At 33.3% G+C, this 12614-nt stretch overlaps 1 protein-coding gene across 1 annotated transcript; it reads left to right on the top strand.

Moving 5' to 3' along the window:
* Positions 1 to 3690: 3690 nt before the first annotated feature.
* On the top strand, positions 3691 to 5442 carry LOC147381281 (uncharacterized). Its single transcript, XM_086430665.1, has 2 exons — positions 3691 to 4030; positions 4234 to 5442. Exons 1-2 carry the CDS (start codon positions 3853 to 3855, stop codon positions 5304 to 5306), a joined length of 1251 nt encoding a protein of 416 aa, XP_086286791.1. The 5' UTR covers positions 3691 to 3852; the 3' UTR covers positions 5307 to 5442.
* The last annotated feature ends 7172 nt before the right edge of the window (positions 5443 to 12614 follow it).

Raw genomic sequence — 12614 nt, 5'->3', positions numbered from 1 at the left:
CTTTAACAACGTGTTTTGTCTTACATGGGTTTTTTGGAATGGGCTGATTTTTGGTGAGGATGATCTCTATGGTGAGGAGATCATCCTCACCAAAAATCAGCTCATTCCAAAACTTCTAACCCCATCAAAAATGGTTTACAAAAAATGGACGGTCTACGATTTTTCAACGTGTAAACATGGGCTAAACATTTCGGAATGGGCTGATTTTTGGGGAGGATGATCTTCTAATCATAGAGATCATCCTCACCAAAATCAGCCCATTCAAAAACTTATAACCCATGTAGGACAAAAAACGTTTGTTAAAATGTGTGGTAAAACTTAGGGTGCTGAACATTTCCCATATATATATATATATATATATATATATATATTTTTTTTTTTGTGGAGGGACATATAGTAATTCGAACTCATGACCTGAGGAGTAAACTCAATCAGTTTTGCCATCTCAATTAACCCCTAGTAGGTTCCTTATCAAATTCTAAATCATCGATCCAGACTCGAAGTTATCGAGTAAAAAATGAATTGAATTTCGGATTTGATCTGATCTATTTACAACCCTACATGATTCATAGGATCTCTTTGTTCAAATTTGGGTTCGTGGTTCAGGGTTCACTACTCTAGATCAAATTGGTTAATAGAGGTAGTTGCATGGAGAATTAAAGGCAATTATGTTGGTCTCATATTACAAGACCTAAGTCAATGGACATATCATCTATAGTTTTTGACCAAAATCCAAAGCAAAGGTATCTATTACATTAATCAAATACCAAGGGCATTTAATATTTGATCAAAACTCCATCAAGATTTGAATCGACTTTGTACCAATTCATATTTCAAACTAGTAGGAGTGAATTTGGCAACATAGGTTCAAATCGATTCCAAGTAATTACAATACCCAGCTTCGTAACAGTTTTGTGATTTGCCTTGTAGGAGTGACTCTGATTACATAATCTAAAATCGATTCCAAATCATTGCTTGCAATTTGTTTTCAAGAAAATATAAATAAATAATGCTGCAGTGACCTCAGACTAGAATCTCATGTAACACTTCTTGACATGGAATCGTACAAGATACGAGTGAAAAGCATCTATAGTTACTATACACTTTCACGTCAAGAAGTACGATACAAGGCTCCAACTTGAGGTCACTCCAGCACGACTCAATATAAATATGTTGAAAAAATGGTCATGGAGCCAAAAATATTAATTCCTTCCTATGATTGCACCAAGGAAAATGTAAAAAAGATGTTTTTTTTCAGTTTTAAGATGGTGGGGGTAATGAGTTTCAATGATCATTCATTTTCAAAAGGTCTTCTAAAACATCTCTATTACCATCTATAAATGGGTTGATTTCACTCAAATAACCTACCAAAAAGTAACATATTTTATTGAAGTGTTTTTCAATATTTTGGTGTTTGGAGATATTTAAATAAATTCAATAATTTTATAATTAAAAAAAAAATAGATTTAATTCTTCGTATCTTGATTCTTGATATCGACTTTATCGATAATCTACTTCTAATGAAAATTTATATGTGAAGCAAATATCAATTTAAGAACAATAATATTTTTTGTGCCTCAGATCGATTTCTGTATTTTCTCTTTCTCTTTATTCGTCACTTCTTTATATTCTCCAACATTAAGCACCTATTGATAATACATTAGATTTGACTGCAACACATGAAATTTATTTTTTCAAAGCTTCCATCATCTTTCTTTCCTTTTGGAGTTGAGGTGAGATACCTCCACCACCTAGTGCAGGCCAACAAATATTAGGCAATTTCTTTGTTAGAAATAATTAGAGTGTTTTTAGTAACACCCCCCTATTAAATAGGTGATATTAGGCTTACCTCCTTGTAAAATGTAAGATTAAGTTTATCCACCTTGACCGTAAGACAACTTTATTTTTTCTTGATGATTTAACAGTGAAATTTTGACATAATAATTTAAGTGAAAATTATTTTGAAAACATCAAAATTTTATCGTTAAATCATCATGAAAACATAACATTGACTTACAGTCAAGGGGGTAAAAGGGTGTAAGTCTATACCCAAATAATTTTAGGATCTTTCTTGCAAATGCTTGTATCAGCTAAAGAATGGGCTTTAAATCAACACAGATGCTGAAATCGGACGGCTAGAACCAAGCCTTTTCATGGTGTAAAAGTATGTCACCTTGCTCCATGCTTATGTCACCATTAACCAGGCTCACTAATTTCCTAATCAAGCTATAATAATGAGAATTAAAGACTGGCCACATAATTAGGTTATTATTATGGAGATTTAGACATGTTCCTCAATGTTTTGATGAATAATTAAGAAATCCTTGTCAACATGACCCTTCACCTTGGTCTCTTTAGTAAGACTTCTATACAATGACCTAAATGCCTTCAACTTTAACCTCTTAACCAAAAAACCACGATAATCTTCTCTCAAAAAGTAGTCATCTTCATGTTCTTCATTCTCATAGTTAGATCATTTTAATTTATTCAACCTAGTCCTCAAGCCATCTTTTTTTTTTTTCTTTTTTTCTCTTTTCCAACTTAGTCTTTTACTTACGAAAAATCTTATCTTGCTTCCAAGGTTTGAAGATTGAAAGAGTAGAATTTAACCCACCAGAGGTTAATTTAGATGGCAAGATTGATTGAGTTTGTTTCTCAGGTCATAATTTTGAATCTCTATATTATTCCTAAACAAAAAATATGACTATTGGACTGATATGTACACGTGCTAGGTGGATGGTATGTGCGACCTGCCAAAGTCAAAAAAAAAAAAAACCGAAGCAAAAACAAAACAAAATCACCCTCTTTAATTTTCAAAAAAGAGAGAGAATCTCAATATTGAAAATCAAGGTGAAAAATTATATGCTAAAAAGTTGTTGTTCCCTAGTCAACCTAGGTCAATAGGGCATGTCATCAGTTTTAAAAAGCGGGATATCTTAAATATTTACCAAAACATGGAGGCTTATGTTTAAATCACCCTTCTTATAATAGTATCTCAAAGAAAAAGATCTATGGTTTTGCGCCCTTATCGCATCAGTCGTGTACCAGCCTCGTATAAAAAATTGCCTACATTCATCATTATTCATATATTATTAAAATTAATTAATTATGTAATAATTTTGTTCTATTCGCGATGTTGCATACAATTTTCAAAACTTTTTTAACAAATAGTATACTTAAGCACAAACTCAATATCATAAAACAATAATCTAAAATCCAATAAAACATGAGGACAATGTTGTCATGGCTCATGACTCGGTCCACGTAACGAAATTTCGATTATAAAAGTCAATCCGATTGATGATTTCTAACCATTCGATTAGTGTTCATTAAAGATAGAGGAAAAAGTGGTTAGAATGCAACGGTCAAAAATCACCAATCAAGCTGATTCTTTGGATGTAAGTTTGCAAAAAATTTTATGGTCTTAATGGTCCCTAAAGATAGTACCACTTGGAAAGTTTTTGGCGCATGGGGCCATAATAATGAATTACGACCGTTGTGTCCCTTGTTCCTATCTCTAAGAGATTAGAAGAAAAAAATTGACTGTTAATTTACGACAAATATTCAATAATTATTTATGTAAACGGTAGCTAATTAGCAGGAGAAATTTCCCAAATCACATTTATAAGTTGCAACGGTAATCTATTTAGTAAGCTATTTATATATCAACCCAAACTATAGACTCTCCATCTTTTTTCCACTTTTAAAAAGTTAGAAACAGAGCTTTTATAAAGCTTTCTTTTTTCTCCATCTTTTCTATCTAAATTTCTCTTTAAATATATAAAATAACTCAAACCCATCTGTGTTTTTGATTGATTCTTTCTGGGTTTCTGTTGTAATCTCTTTGCAGATATGGGGTCTCAGAGATTTCTCATAATCAGCTTTTTATCTGTGATGTTCATGTGTCTTCTCTGTTCTTCTCAAGCTTATAACTTCTATGTTGGAGGGAAAGATGGGTGGGTGTCGAATCCATCTGAGAATTTCAACCAATGGGCTGGGAAAAACAGGTTTAAAGTTAATGATACTCTCAGTAAGTCCTCTGTCTCTCTCTCTCTATCATGATCTTATAAAGCTTTTTTTACATTATTAATTTAAGAAATCTCCTCTCTTGTTTTTTTAAGTTTAAGAATTCTTCCCCTTTTAATTTTCTACTTCTTCTGTATTTTATTTATTATTATTATTATTATTGTTATTTGTTTATTGATTGATTCTGTGGGTCTTATTGTTTTGTAGTTTTTAAGTACAAGAAAGGATCAGACTCTCTATTGGTTGTAAACAAAGATGATTATTACAAATGCAATACAGCAAAACCCATCAAGAGTATGGTGGATGGAAACTCAAAGTTCATGTTTGATCGATCAGGACCGTTCTATTTCATCAGTGGTAATCCAGGTAGTTGTGAGAAGGGTCAGAAGCTGATTGTCGTTGTTTTGGCTTCAAGGCCTATAATCATTGGTGCACCTCCACCACACACTACTCCTCCTCCCTCTACCTCTCCCTCTCCAAAGGCCCATACACCCATATCTCCTCCACCAATGGCCCCATCACCTAAGGCCCCAACACCCATTGCTCCACCTCCCAAGACAATTACACCACCATCTCATGCTCCAATTGCTTTCCCCCCAAAGGCAATGGGACCCACATCACCATCTCCCATGGCCTCCACACCACCGACATCTTCTCCTCAACCTTCTACACCTGTGTATTTGGCACCGTATATGTCACCTTCATCTTATCCGCCACCGTCCATGGCGCCTTCTATAGCCCAAACGCCTTCATCGTATTTGCCACCTTCTTCATCTTATTCGCCACCATCCATGGCGCCTTCTATAGCCCAAACGCCTTCATCGTATTTGCCACCTTCTTCATCTTATTCGCCACCATCCATGGCGCCTTCTATAGCCCAAACACCTTCATCGTATTTGCCACCGTCCATGTCACCTTCTATAGCCCAAACGCCTTCATCGTATATGCCACCCTCCATGTCGCCTTCTCCGACAGCCCAAGGGCCTTCATCGTATCCGTCACCGACAGTGTCACCTTCTCCGATGACCTTGATACCACCGACATCTTCTCCTGAAGCTGATACACCTGTGTCACCGTCTCCAATGGCTGTCACACCGACATCTTCAACACCCCCACCAGCTGTCACGCCGACATCTTCGACATCCCCACCAGCTGTCCCACCGAGTTCCCCACCAACTTCGAATGTTACTTCACCTTCTTCTTCTCTTGCTGTTACCTCCTCCATTGCTTTTGTTTCAGGAGTCACTCTTATGATTACTGTGATTTTGGGTTCATTTTAGATTTATTTTATTGATAAAAGAGTTTGTATTTGGATCCATATGAGGAATACTTAATTTATCTTTACATGTATTATTAGTATTTTCTCTTATTTTCATTTTAATTTAATATTAAAAAGAACTTGGGGTTCTGATTTAATTTTATGTGAGTGGTGCTTTAATTCAGAGTGTTTCTTAGGTGGTTTCATGAGTTATATGATTAATGCTTTTCATGTTGTGTAGACTGTTTAGATTAATAGTAATTTGGTCTCATTAACCAATAAATTATTAATAATGCTCAAGTAACATTGTGAGGGACATTATGATCACTGTGATTTTGGGTTCATTTTAGATTTATTTTATTAATAAAAGAGTTTGTATTTGGATCCATATGAGGAATACTTTTATCTTTACATGTATTAATAATTTCTCTTATTTTGATTTTAATTTAATATTAAAGAGAACTTTGGTTCTGATTTAATTTGATGTGAGTGGTGGTTTAATTCAGAGTGTTTCTTAGGTGGTTTCATGTTGCGTAGACTATTTAGATTAATAGTAATTTGGTCTCATTAACCAATAAATTATGAATAATGCTAGGTAACATTCTAAGGGACATTGTGGGTACATTGTTGTGCATAGAATCCTAGATGCTTTCAGTAAGGTCTTAATCGTTTCTCGATGAAAAGCATATATGATTCTAACACACATCCAATTCCCCCCTAATGTTACTCCAGCACGACTCATAAATTATTATTGTTTTTCTTTATAAGTATCTAGCCCTTTTTTCAGATTTCTCCTTTTAAGTTAATTTAATGGTGAATGATCAAGGAGTTGGCCTAGTGGCAAGCCAAGCTTGATAATATCCTCAAGAAGGGTAGGTCAAGTGTTCGAAACCTCACAAAACTATGAATTTCATGGGATAGGCCTAGTGGCAAGCCAAACTTGATAATATCCCCAAGAAAGGTAGGTCAAGTGTTCGAAATCCCACGAAGCTATGAATTCCATGGAATCACCCTCTAGGATCCAGTAGACCCTTGACTCAACCAATTGCACGTAGGACATTCCAAGAGGACGGTATGTGTGACTGTGGGATTAGTCTCACCCGAAGGATAGGGATACTAATGATAAGCAAAAAATAAAATAAAAAAATTAAGGGAGTAGGATGGTGTAAGTGATAATGATATGATAATCTAACACTCATGTCATATGCTTTTTATACGCTTCCTGACGTGGAAGAACCATAAATCTTTTTCTTCTAGATATACAAGTGTAGAAGGAAATAACTGCACGATTATCCAGACTGTACATGTGTCTAAGTCGGTTAAGTGGTACCATGCGTAAGTCAGTGTTTGTAACGCTGGCCAACAATAGGCAGGCCAAGATAGTAAGCGCCTAGCCTAGCTAGAACGGCAACGTAGTACTAGATAAGACCTAGCTTGCCAAGCAAGGCATGCATGGTCAAAGAATATTTGTAATCATGATTTGCACACGTTAAGCCCAAAGATCTCGGAACAAATCTCCCTAGAATAGTAGACTCAATCCCAAAGATCCCAATTCTATTTAGGATCCTAGTAATCAGGGGATTCTTTGAGATTACATCTTGTGAGAAGAAGAAATCCTGATTCAGAGGAATGATCTATAAGTAGCGAAATTGACACAGGTTTAGAGATCTTTTTGGGCCGATTAAGGAAGGGTAGAGTCCAATCAGTGATAACCTTTATTCTTCTGCAACTCTAACTTGAGCGTCAGAGAGTTTTTGACAGGTAGTACATCAGTACTAATAGTGATGAGGGAAGGAGTAACTTCAGATCAGTAGGGTAAAGTTCATCAGCACCTTCATCAGAATCTAACCCCACAACAAGGAAACAACCTATGGTTCTATCACTATCACGTCAGAGAACGTATAAAGAGTGTCATATTATCGTTAGTCTTTGTTAAAATGAGGAAGATTTGTTTACAATCCCATCAAGAAGAAATATTCAAATTAAATATCCTACAAGAATGAGAGAAAGACCAAAAGAACTTCGATGGACACAATTAAAGTAGAGATGTAACCGCATTCTCAATAATAAATTACTTGACTTTGGATGTGAGGAATAGAAGATTAAAAATTATTTAGTCGAGTACGTTATAAAATAATTTGTATATACGATACAATTATCTTTTGGACAAGCTCTAGAACTGAATTAATACGATATCTTAAGAGAAAAAAGTTTGGATCTTATTATAATCATAGAACCGTAGATCATTTGTCTCAGGATATGCATAATCATAAATCTTTTTTTTGTGTATCCCAAGGCAAAAAATCTACGGTTCTATGATGGGGGTGCGTGTCAAAGAGGAGCATCATATTATCGCAACTCAATTAAAATTGTGATTTGTATTTCATTTAACAATCCAAAATCATCTGTACTTTCTCTTAATATATCTCATATAAAAATTTTCCATACGAATTTGAAAATGTGAATAACTGACACTCCAGCATTTTTTAACTTACATAAATATTATTTACCCTTGAAGGGATCTTTTATATGAGTCCAACTTTGAAATGGGGCAGCCCTCAATAAATTTCGGGAGAACCCTCTTTCCATTATGACACGTAGTTTTTTGTGTATTTATTTTAAACCCTATTTTTCATTAATATTTGGGATACCTCTTTAATAATACCACGTGTAATCCAATGAAGAGATTTACATCGAAATTTTGAAGTTTTTTCCCTTTTAATATCCTACTTTTATCATAATTATTTTTGATGAAATCTAGGCTTAAGATATGGTTCAGTTCAATAAATGAGATGGCCCACTTGTGGGGTGTACATGTGGGTCAGTAAGATTGATTTTTTTGCTCACACTCTAACAATCACTTGACATGTGGCACAAACGACATAAATTATAAAAAAAAAATTTCTCTCTCCTACCGCACGGCCTCTGTCGATAGATTATCACATTATCTGTACAAGTTCCTAGATTTTATAAAAAAAACTCATATTAAAAAAAAAAAAAAAAAATCGAACTTGATATAGGGATTTGAAAATTCAATGCGGTAGAAGAGAGAAAATTTCTCTTTCATTGCTAATGTCATTTGTGCCACATGTTAAATAATCGTTGGGTTGTGAGTAAATCTACTTACAACCCTACAAGGAAGAAGAATTTTGTTAGAACAATGATGAATGCACACGATCTGTACGCGGTTAATGTGGCCCAGACACAAAATCAAAGATCTTTTTTCTTATGTATCCCAAAAAAGATCTATAATTTTATCCCCGTGCCATGTCAACCGTGTCCAGATCGTGTAGAATTCATAACGACTCATTTTAAAGTGTGTCGGGCAGACAGTAAAGTTCATTAAACATACCTTGGGATCTGATTTCGGTATCAAAACTGTCCTAAAAAATATTATTTTGATCAAAATACCCTTAAGTGCTTGTTTCTGAGGTGTATTTAATGCATTTTAACGTGTAAACTTAAGACACACGTTAACAAGACCCGAGGATAAAAACACTCGGTCAATAAGATATTTCATTGGTCAACTTGGTGGGCCATTATCTGGTACGACCAATTCTATTCAACTAAATGGATTGATTCAAACTTTCCACGATATGGCCAACAAGTGGCCCCACACATCAATGCCAAAGATTAAACGTCTTTATCTATGTACCACGTGTCTCAATTGTGGTGGAGTAGAGTCCCTTTAAACTGGTCCACTTAAGAGTTTATTACTTTTTCTTCCATCGATACAGCGACTCATATTAGAAGACAAACACTTCTTGGACGACACTTGTAAGTCTGTGATTGAAAGGAATACCATTATTATATGGCTTTGTTTGGTTGTTAGAAAAATGAAAAATCATGTAAAACGTTTGCCGACATTTAATTTCGTGAGAAAAAACATAAACATAATCATGATTTAAAAGATTTTTGATCTATTTGGATGAATGGTGATCAAAGAATGATGTAATTATAATTTTAAATATTTAGACTTAATGTTTAGTTTGAGTGTTTGTTTCATTATTGTTAAATATAAATTTTGAATATTTCATGAAGATTTAAATTGGACAGTTGGCTATTCAGGAGCCAAAAACTTGTTAAAATAATTTTACGATTCATTTTGAATTACTTTATTTTATATTTATTAGATCTTGAATTTAGATGAACTTCGTTTCGTTTTCAGTAATTCATAGAATAATGAATCAGATAAAAAAATCATATGACTGTACTACCTACAAGAAAAGACCTCATGATAGTTAATATGGGTCCTCACCGCCCACCAATGTATGGTGTTCTTCGACTCGTCGAGATCACTAATTTGACTATAAAAATATGAAACGTCTAGTTCAACCTTTTATGGTTCAATCATTGAGCGTGATACTTCATGATTCAAAACTATTAGTTCATAGAAACACAAAATTCTATTCATCGAAAGAAGTAGGGTAGAGCCAGGTTTTTTTTTGTAATGGGGGTAAATTATAATTAATGGTACACTTGAAGATCTTTAAGACGAATAATTATGGAGAGAAATTAGGTATTTTTTGTTAGAAATTAAAAAAGGTTATTCAAGTCATTTTCAATTAGTTTATGAGAGAAGATCTGATCCATAGGCAATTTAATCTTCAAAAAATCGAAGGGAGGTGAAGGGATGGAGGCAAATGGGATGAGGGAGTGGGGGCAAATAAGACATATAATTAATTAAAAATAAAAGGTATCTTAAAAAAGGATACGGCTAAAATAACATTAAAATATATATCGTGAGGGGCATTTTTCATGTGGATGTGTGTTAGCACCACAGATGTTTTTCATCGAGAAAATACCTATGGTTTTGACACACATCCATGTTAGAAATGTCTCCCACGATGTACATTTCAATGTTACTCCAGTACGACTCATCTCAAAATTTTATGGGGACAAGTGCCCCCACTTCCTCTTTTACTAGCTCTACCCCTGGTTAGAAGAAGAAATCCGATGGTCAGAAATTATTTTAAGGGGCATGTGATGAATCTTCGAGATATATGTTTTATCTTGATAATTGAATTTTTTTTGTATTTTAACTTTTATTTATAACATAATATCTTTTTTTTTTTTTGAGTCATTTTTAGTGACTCATGCAAAAATACAAAATCCCAACCATAAAATAATAAATTTAATGTTCAACATCTACTTTAGGGTACATGACAGACTTCAGCGTTTCAAACATAAACTCCTTTCATCTACATCAATACCACGTGTTTCACAGATGGACATGTACTGTTTCATCACATAGTATGTTTTTTATTACTAAAACTTTGAACAATAACAAATTCAGACTCTTAGAGTGGTAATTTCACAGATTTAAAGTGACTATTTGAAAAGAGTCACTTTAAACCTGCAAAATTACACTTTAAAAACCTTCGAATTCATTATTTTTATGAAATTTTTGTTTGACAAAAATGTGATCATTCACATTTTGATAATTAAAATGAGCAATTAGTTGGAATTGTAAATAACTTATTTTTATCTCATGAAATAGTAATTTACCCTTTAAAATATTTATGAAAGAGTCGTATGATCATTTTTAATGTTCCAAATAAAATGAATGTATGACCCTTTTAATAAATATTTAAAAATAATAATAATTAGTCGAGTAATTTTTCCAAGATACATGATCATTTTGGTACTACCTTTACAATTTTTTTTTTTTTTCTCTATTTTTTTTTTTCCTTGGTAAGCATACCTTCTCCATGTTTTGGTAAATCCTTGAGATGTCTATTTATTCAAAGTGATGCCATACCCTTTGATATCAACCAACTCTTAAAGACTGACGAAAACGACCCAAGTGCCCTCATTTTCAACAATCAATTAAAATCACTTGATTTTTCGTTCAGCTGACAATCTTAAGACGACAAGACGCTGACAAAGATTTTGTCCTATGTGACTTAAAAGTTTCGAATTGAGATGATTTTTTGTGAGAAATATCTCTATGGTGAGGAGATCATCCTTACCAAAAATATCAGTCCAATCTGAAATTTTGTAATCCCATCAAAATTATTTTAGAATTGCAAATCATAAATTTTTTTACCAAAAATTTGTAAACCACTTTTGATGGACTTAGAAATTTCAAATTCGGCTGATTTTTGGTGATGATGATTTCCTCACCATAGAGATCATCCTCACACAAAAAAAATTAGCTCAATCTAAAACTTTTAAGTCACATAGGAAAAAAATTTGGTCATGTAAAGATTGTTAGCCGAACGCTCCCCATATATATATATATATATGGAGATCAATAAACCACTAAAAAAATCCATATTTTTTGTTTTATATGGGTTAGAAGTTTTGGAATGAGTTAATTTTTTGTAAAAATGAAATATATGTTGAGAAAATTTATCTCATAAAAAAATCAACTAATTCTAAAACTTATAATCCCAATTTTCAAGTTGAAGAATCATGGACTGCTCAGTTTTTTGTAACCACTTTTGATGGGGTTAGAAGTTTCAGAATGGGTTGATCTTTTGTGAGGATGATCTCCTCACCATAGAGATCATCCTCACCAAAATCAGCAATTTCAAAACATTTAGCCTATATAGGACAAAACACTTTGACTACAACTTTGGGCTTAAGGGGTAAAAACGAAAAAAATAATTAAGTTTTTTTTTTTTAAAATTGGACTTGAACCCACGACCTCAAAGTTGTTTGGAAAAAGAGGTACTATTGAAAAAAGGGTAAAGAGAAAAAATAGTAAACTTGGAGAGATATTATTGAAAGAATAGGGGTGTGGGCAATAAAGTTGAAGAGGTGAGGTGAAAAGGCAAAACATGTGGGATATTGTGGATATCACTCCACTATAGTTGGAGAAGACATTTATCCTCTATAATTATAACTAGTGTTAGGTCCATACTCCACAGTTGTATTTTATTATATATACTAGAGTTCACTCATGTTGTACCTCTTTAAAGTTCAAGAAGGTTAAAACGAAAGAAAAAAAAAATTAGAGGGGCATATTAAAAAAAATTAAAGTTAAAAAGGTAAAATACAAAAAATAATAAAATTGGAGAGGTATTATTAAGAAATGGGGGATAAAGAAAGATAACAAAGGGGTAAAAGATGAAATATAGTAAAATTAAAGAGGTATTATTGAAAATGAGGTAAAAGATGAAAGATAGTAAAATTAAAGAGATATTGTTGAAAAAAATGAGGGGAGATGAAAGGAAAAATAATAAAATTGAAAGGGTAAAAATGAAAGACAATAAAGTGAGTACAGTACACTCCACAAAATTATAATAAAAGTGGAATCTACAATTGTGTCTTATTATATACTAGAGTTCGTTCGTACCTACAACACATAAATCCTCTTTGGGGT

The sequence above is a fragment of the Akebia trifoliata genome, unplaced genomic scaffold, assembly GCF_017979445.1.
Source record: "Akebia trifoliata isolate Shusen 1 unplaced genomic scaffold, ASM1797944v1 Contig00608_ERROPOS3031104, whole genome shotgun sequence".
Lineage (NCBI taxonomy): Eukaryota > Viridiplantae > Streptophyta > Magnoliopsida > Ranunculales > Lardizabalaceae > Akebia > Akebia trifoliata.
Note: the sequence above shows the minus strand (reverse complement) of the source record. Positions and strands in the feature narration are given on the sequence as shown.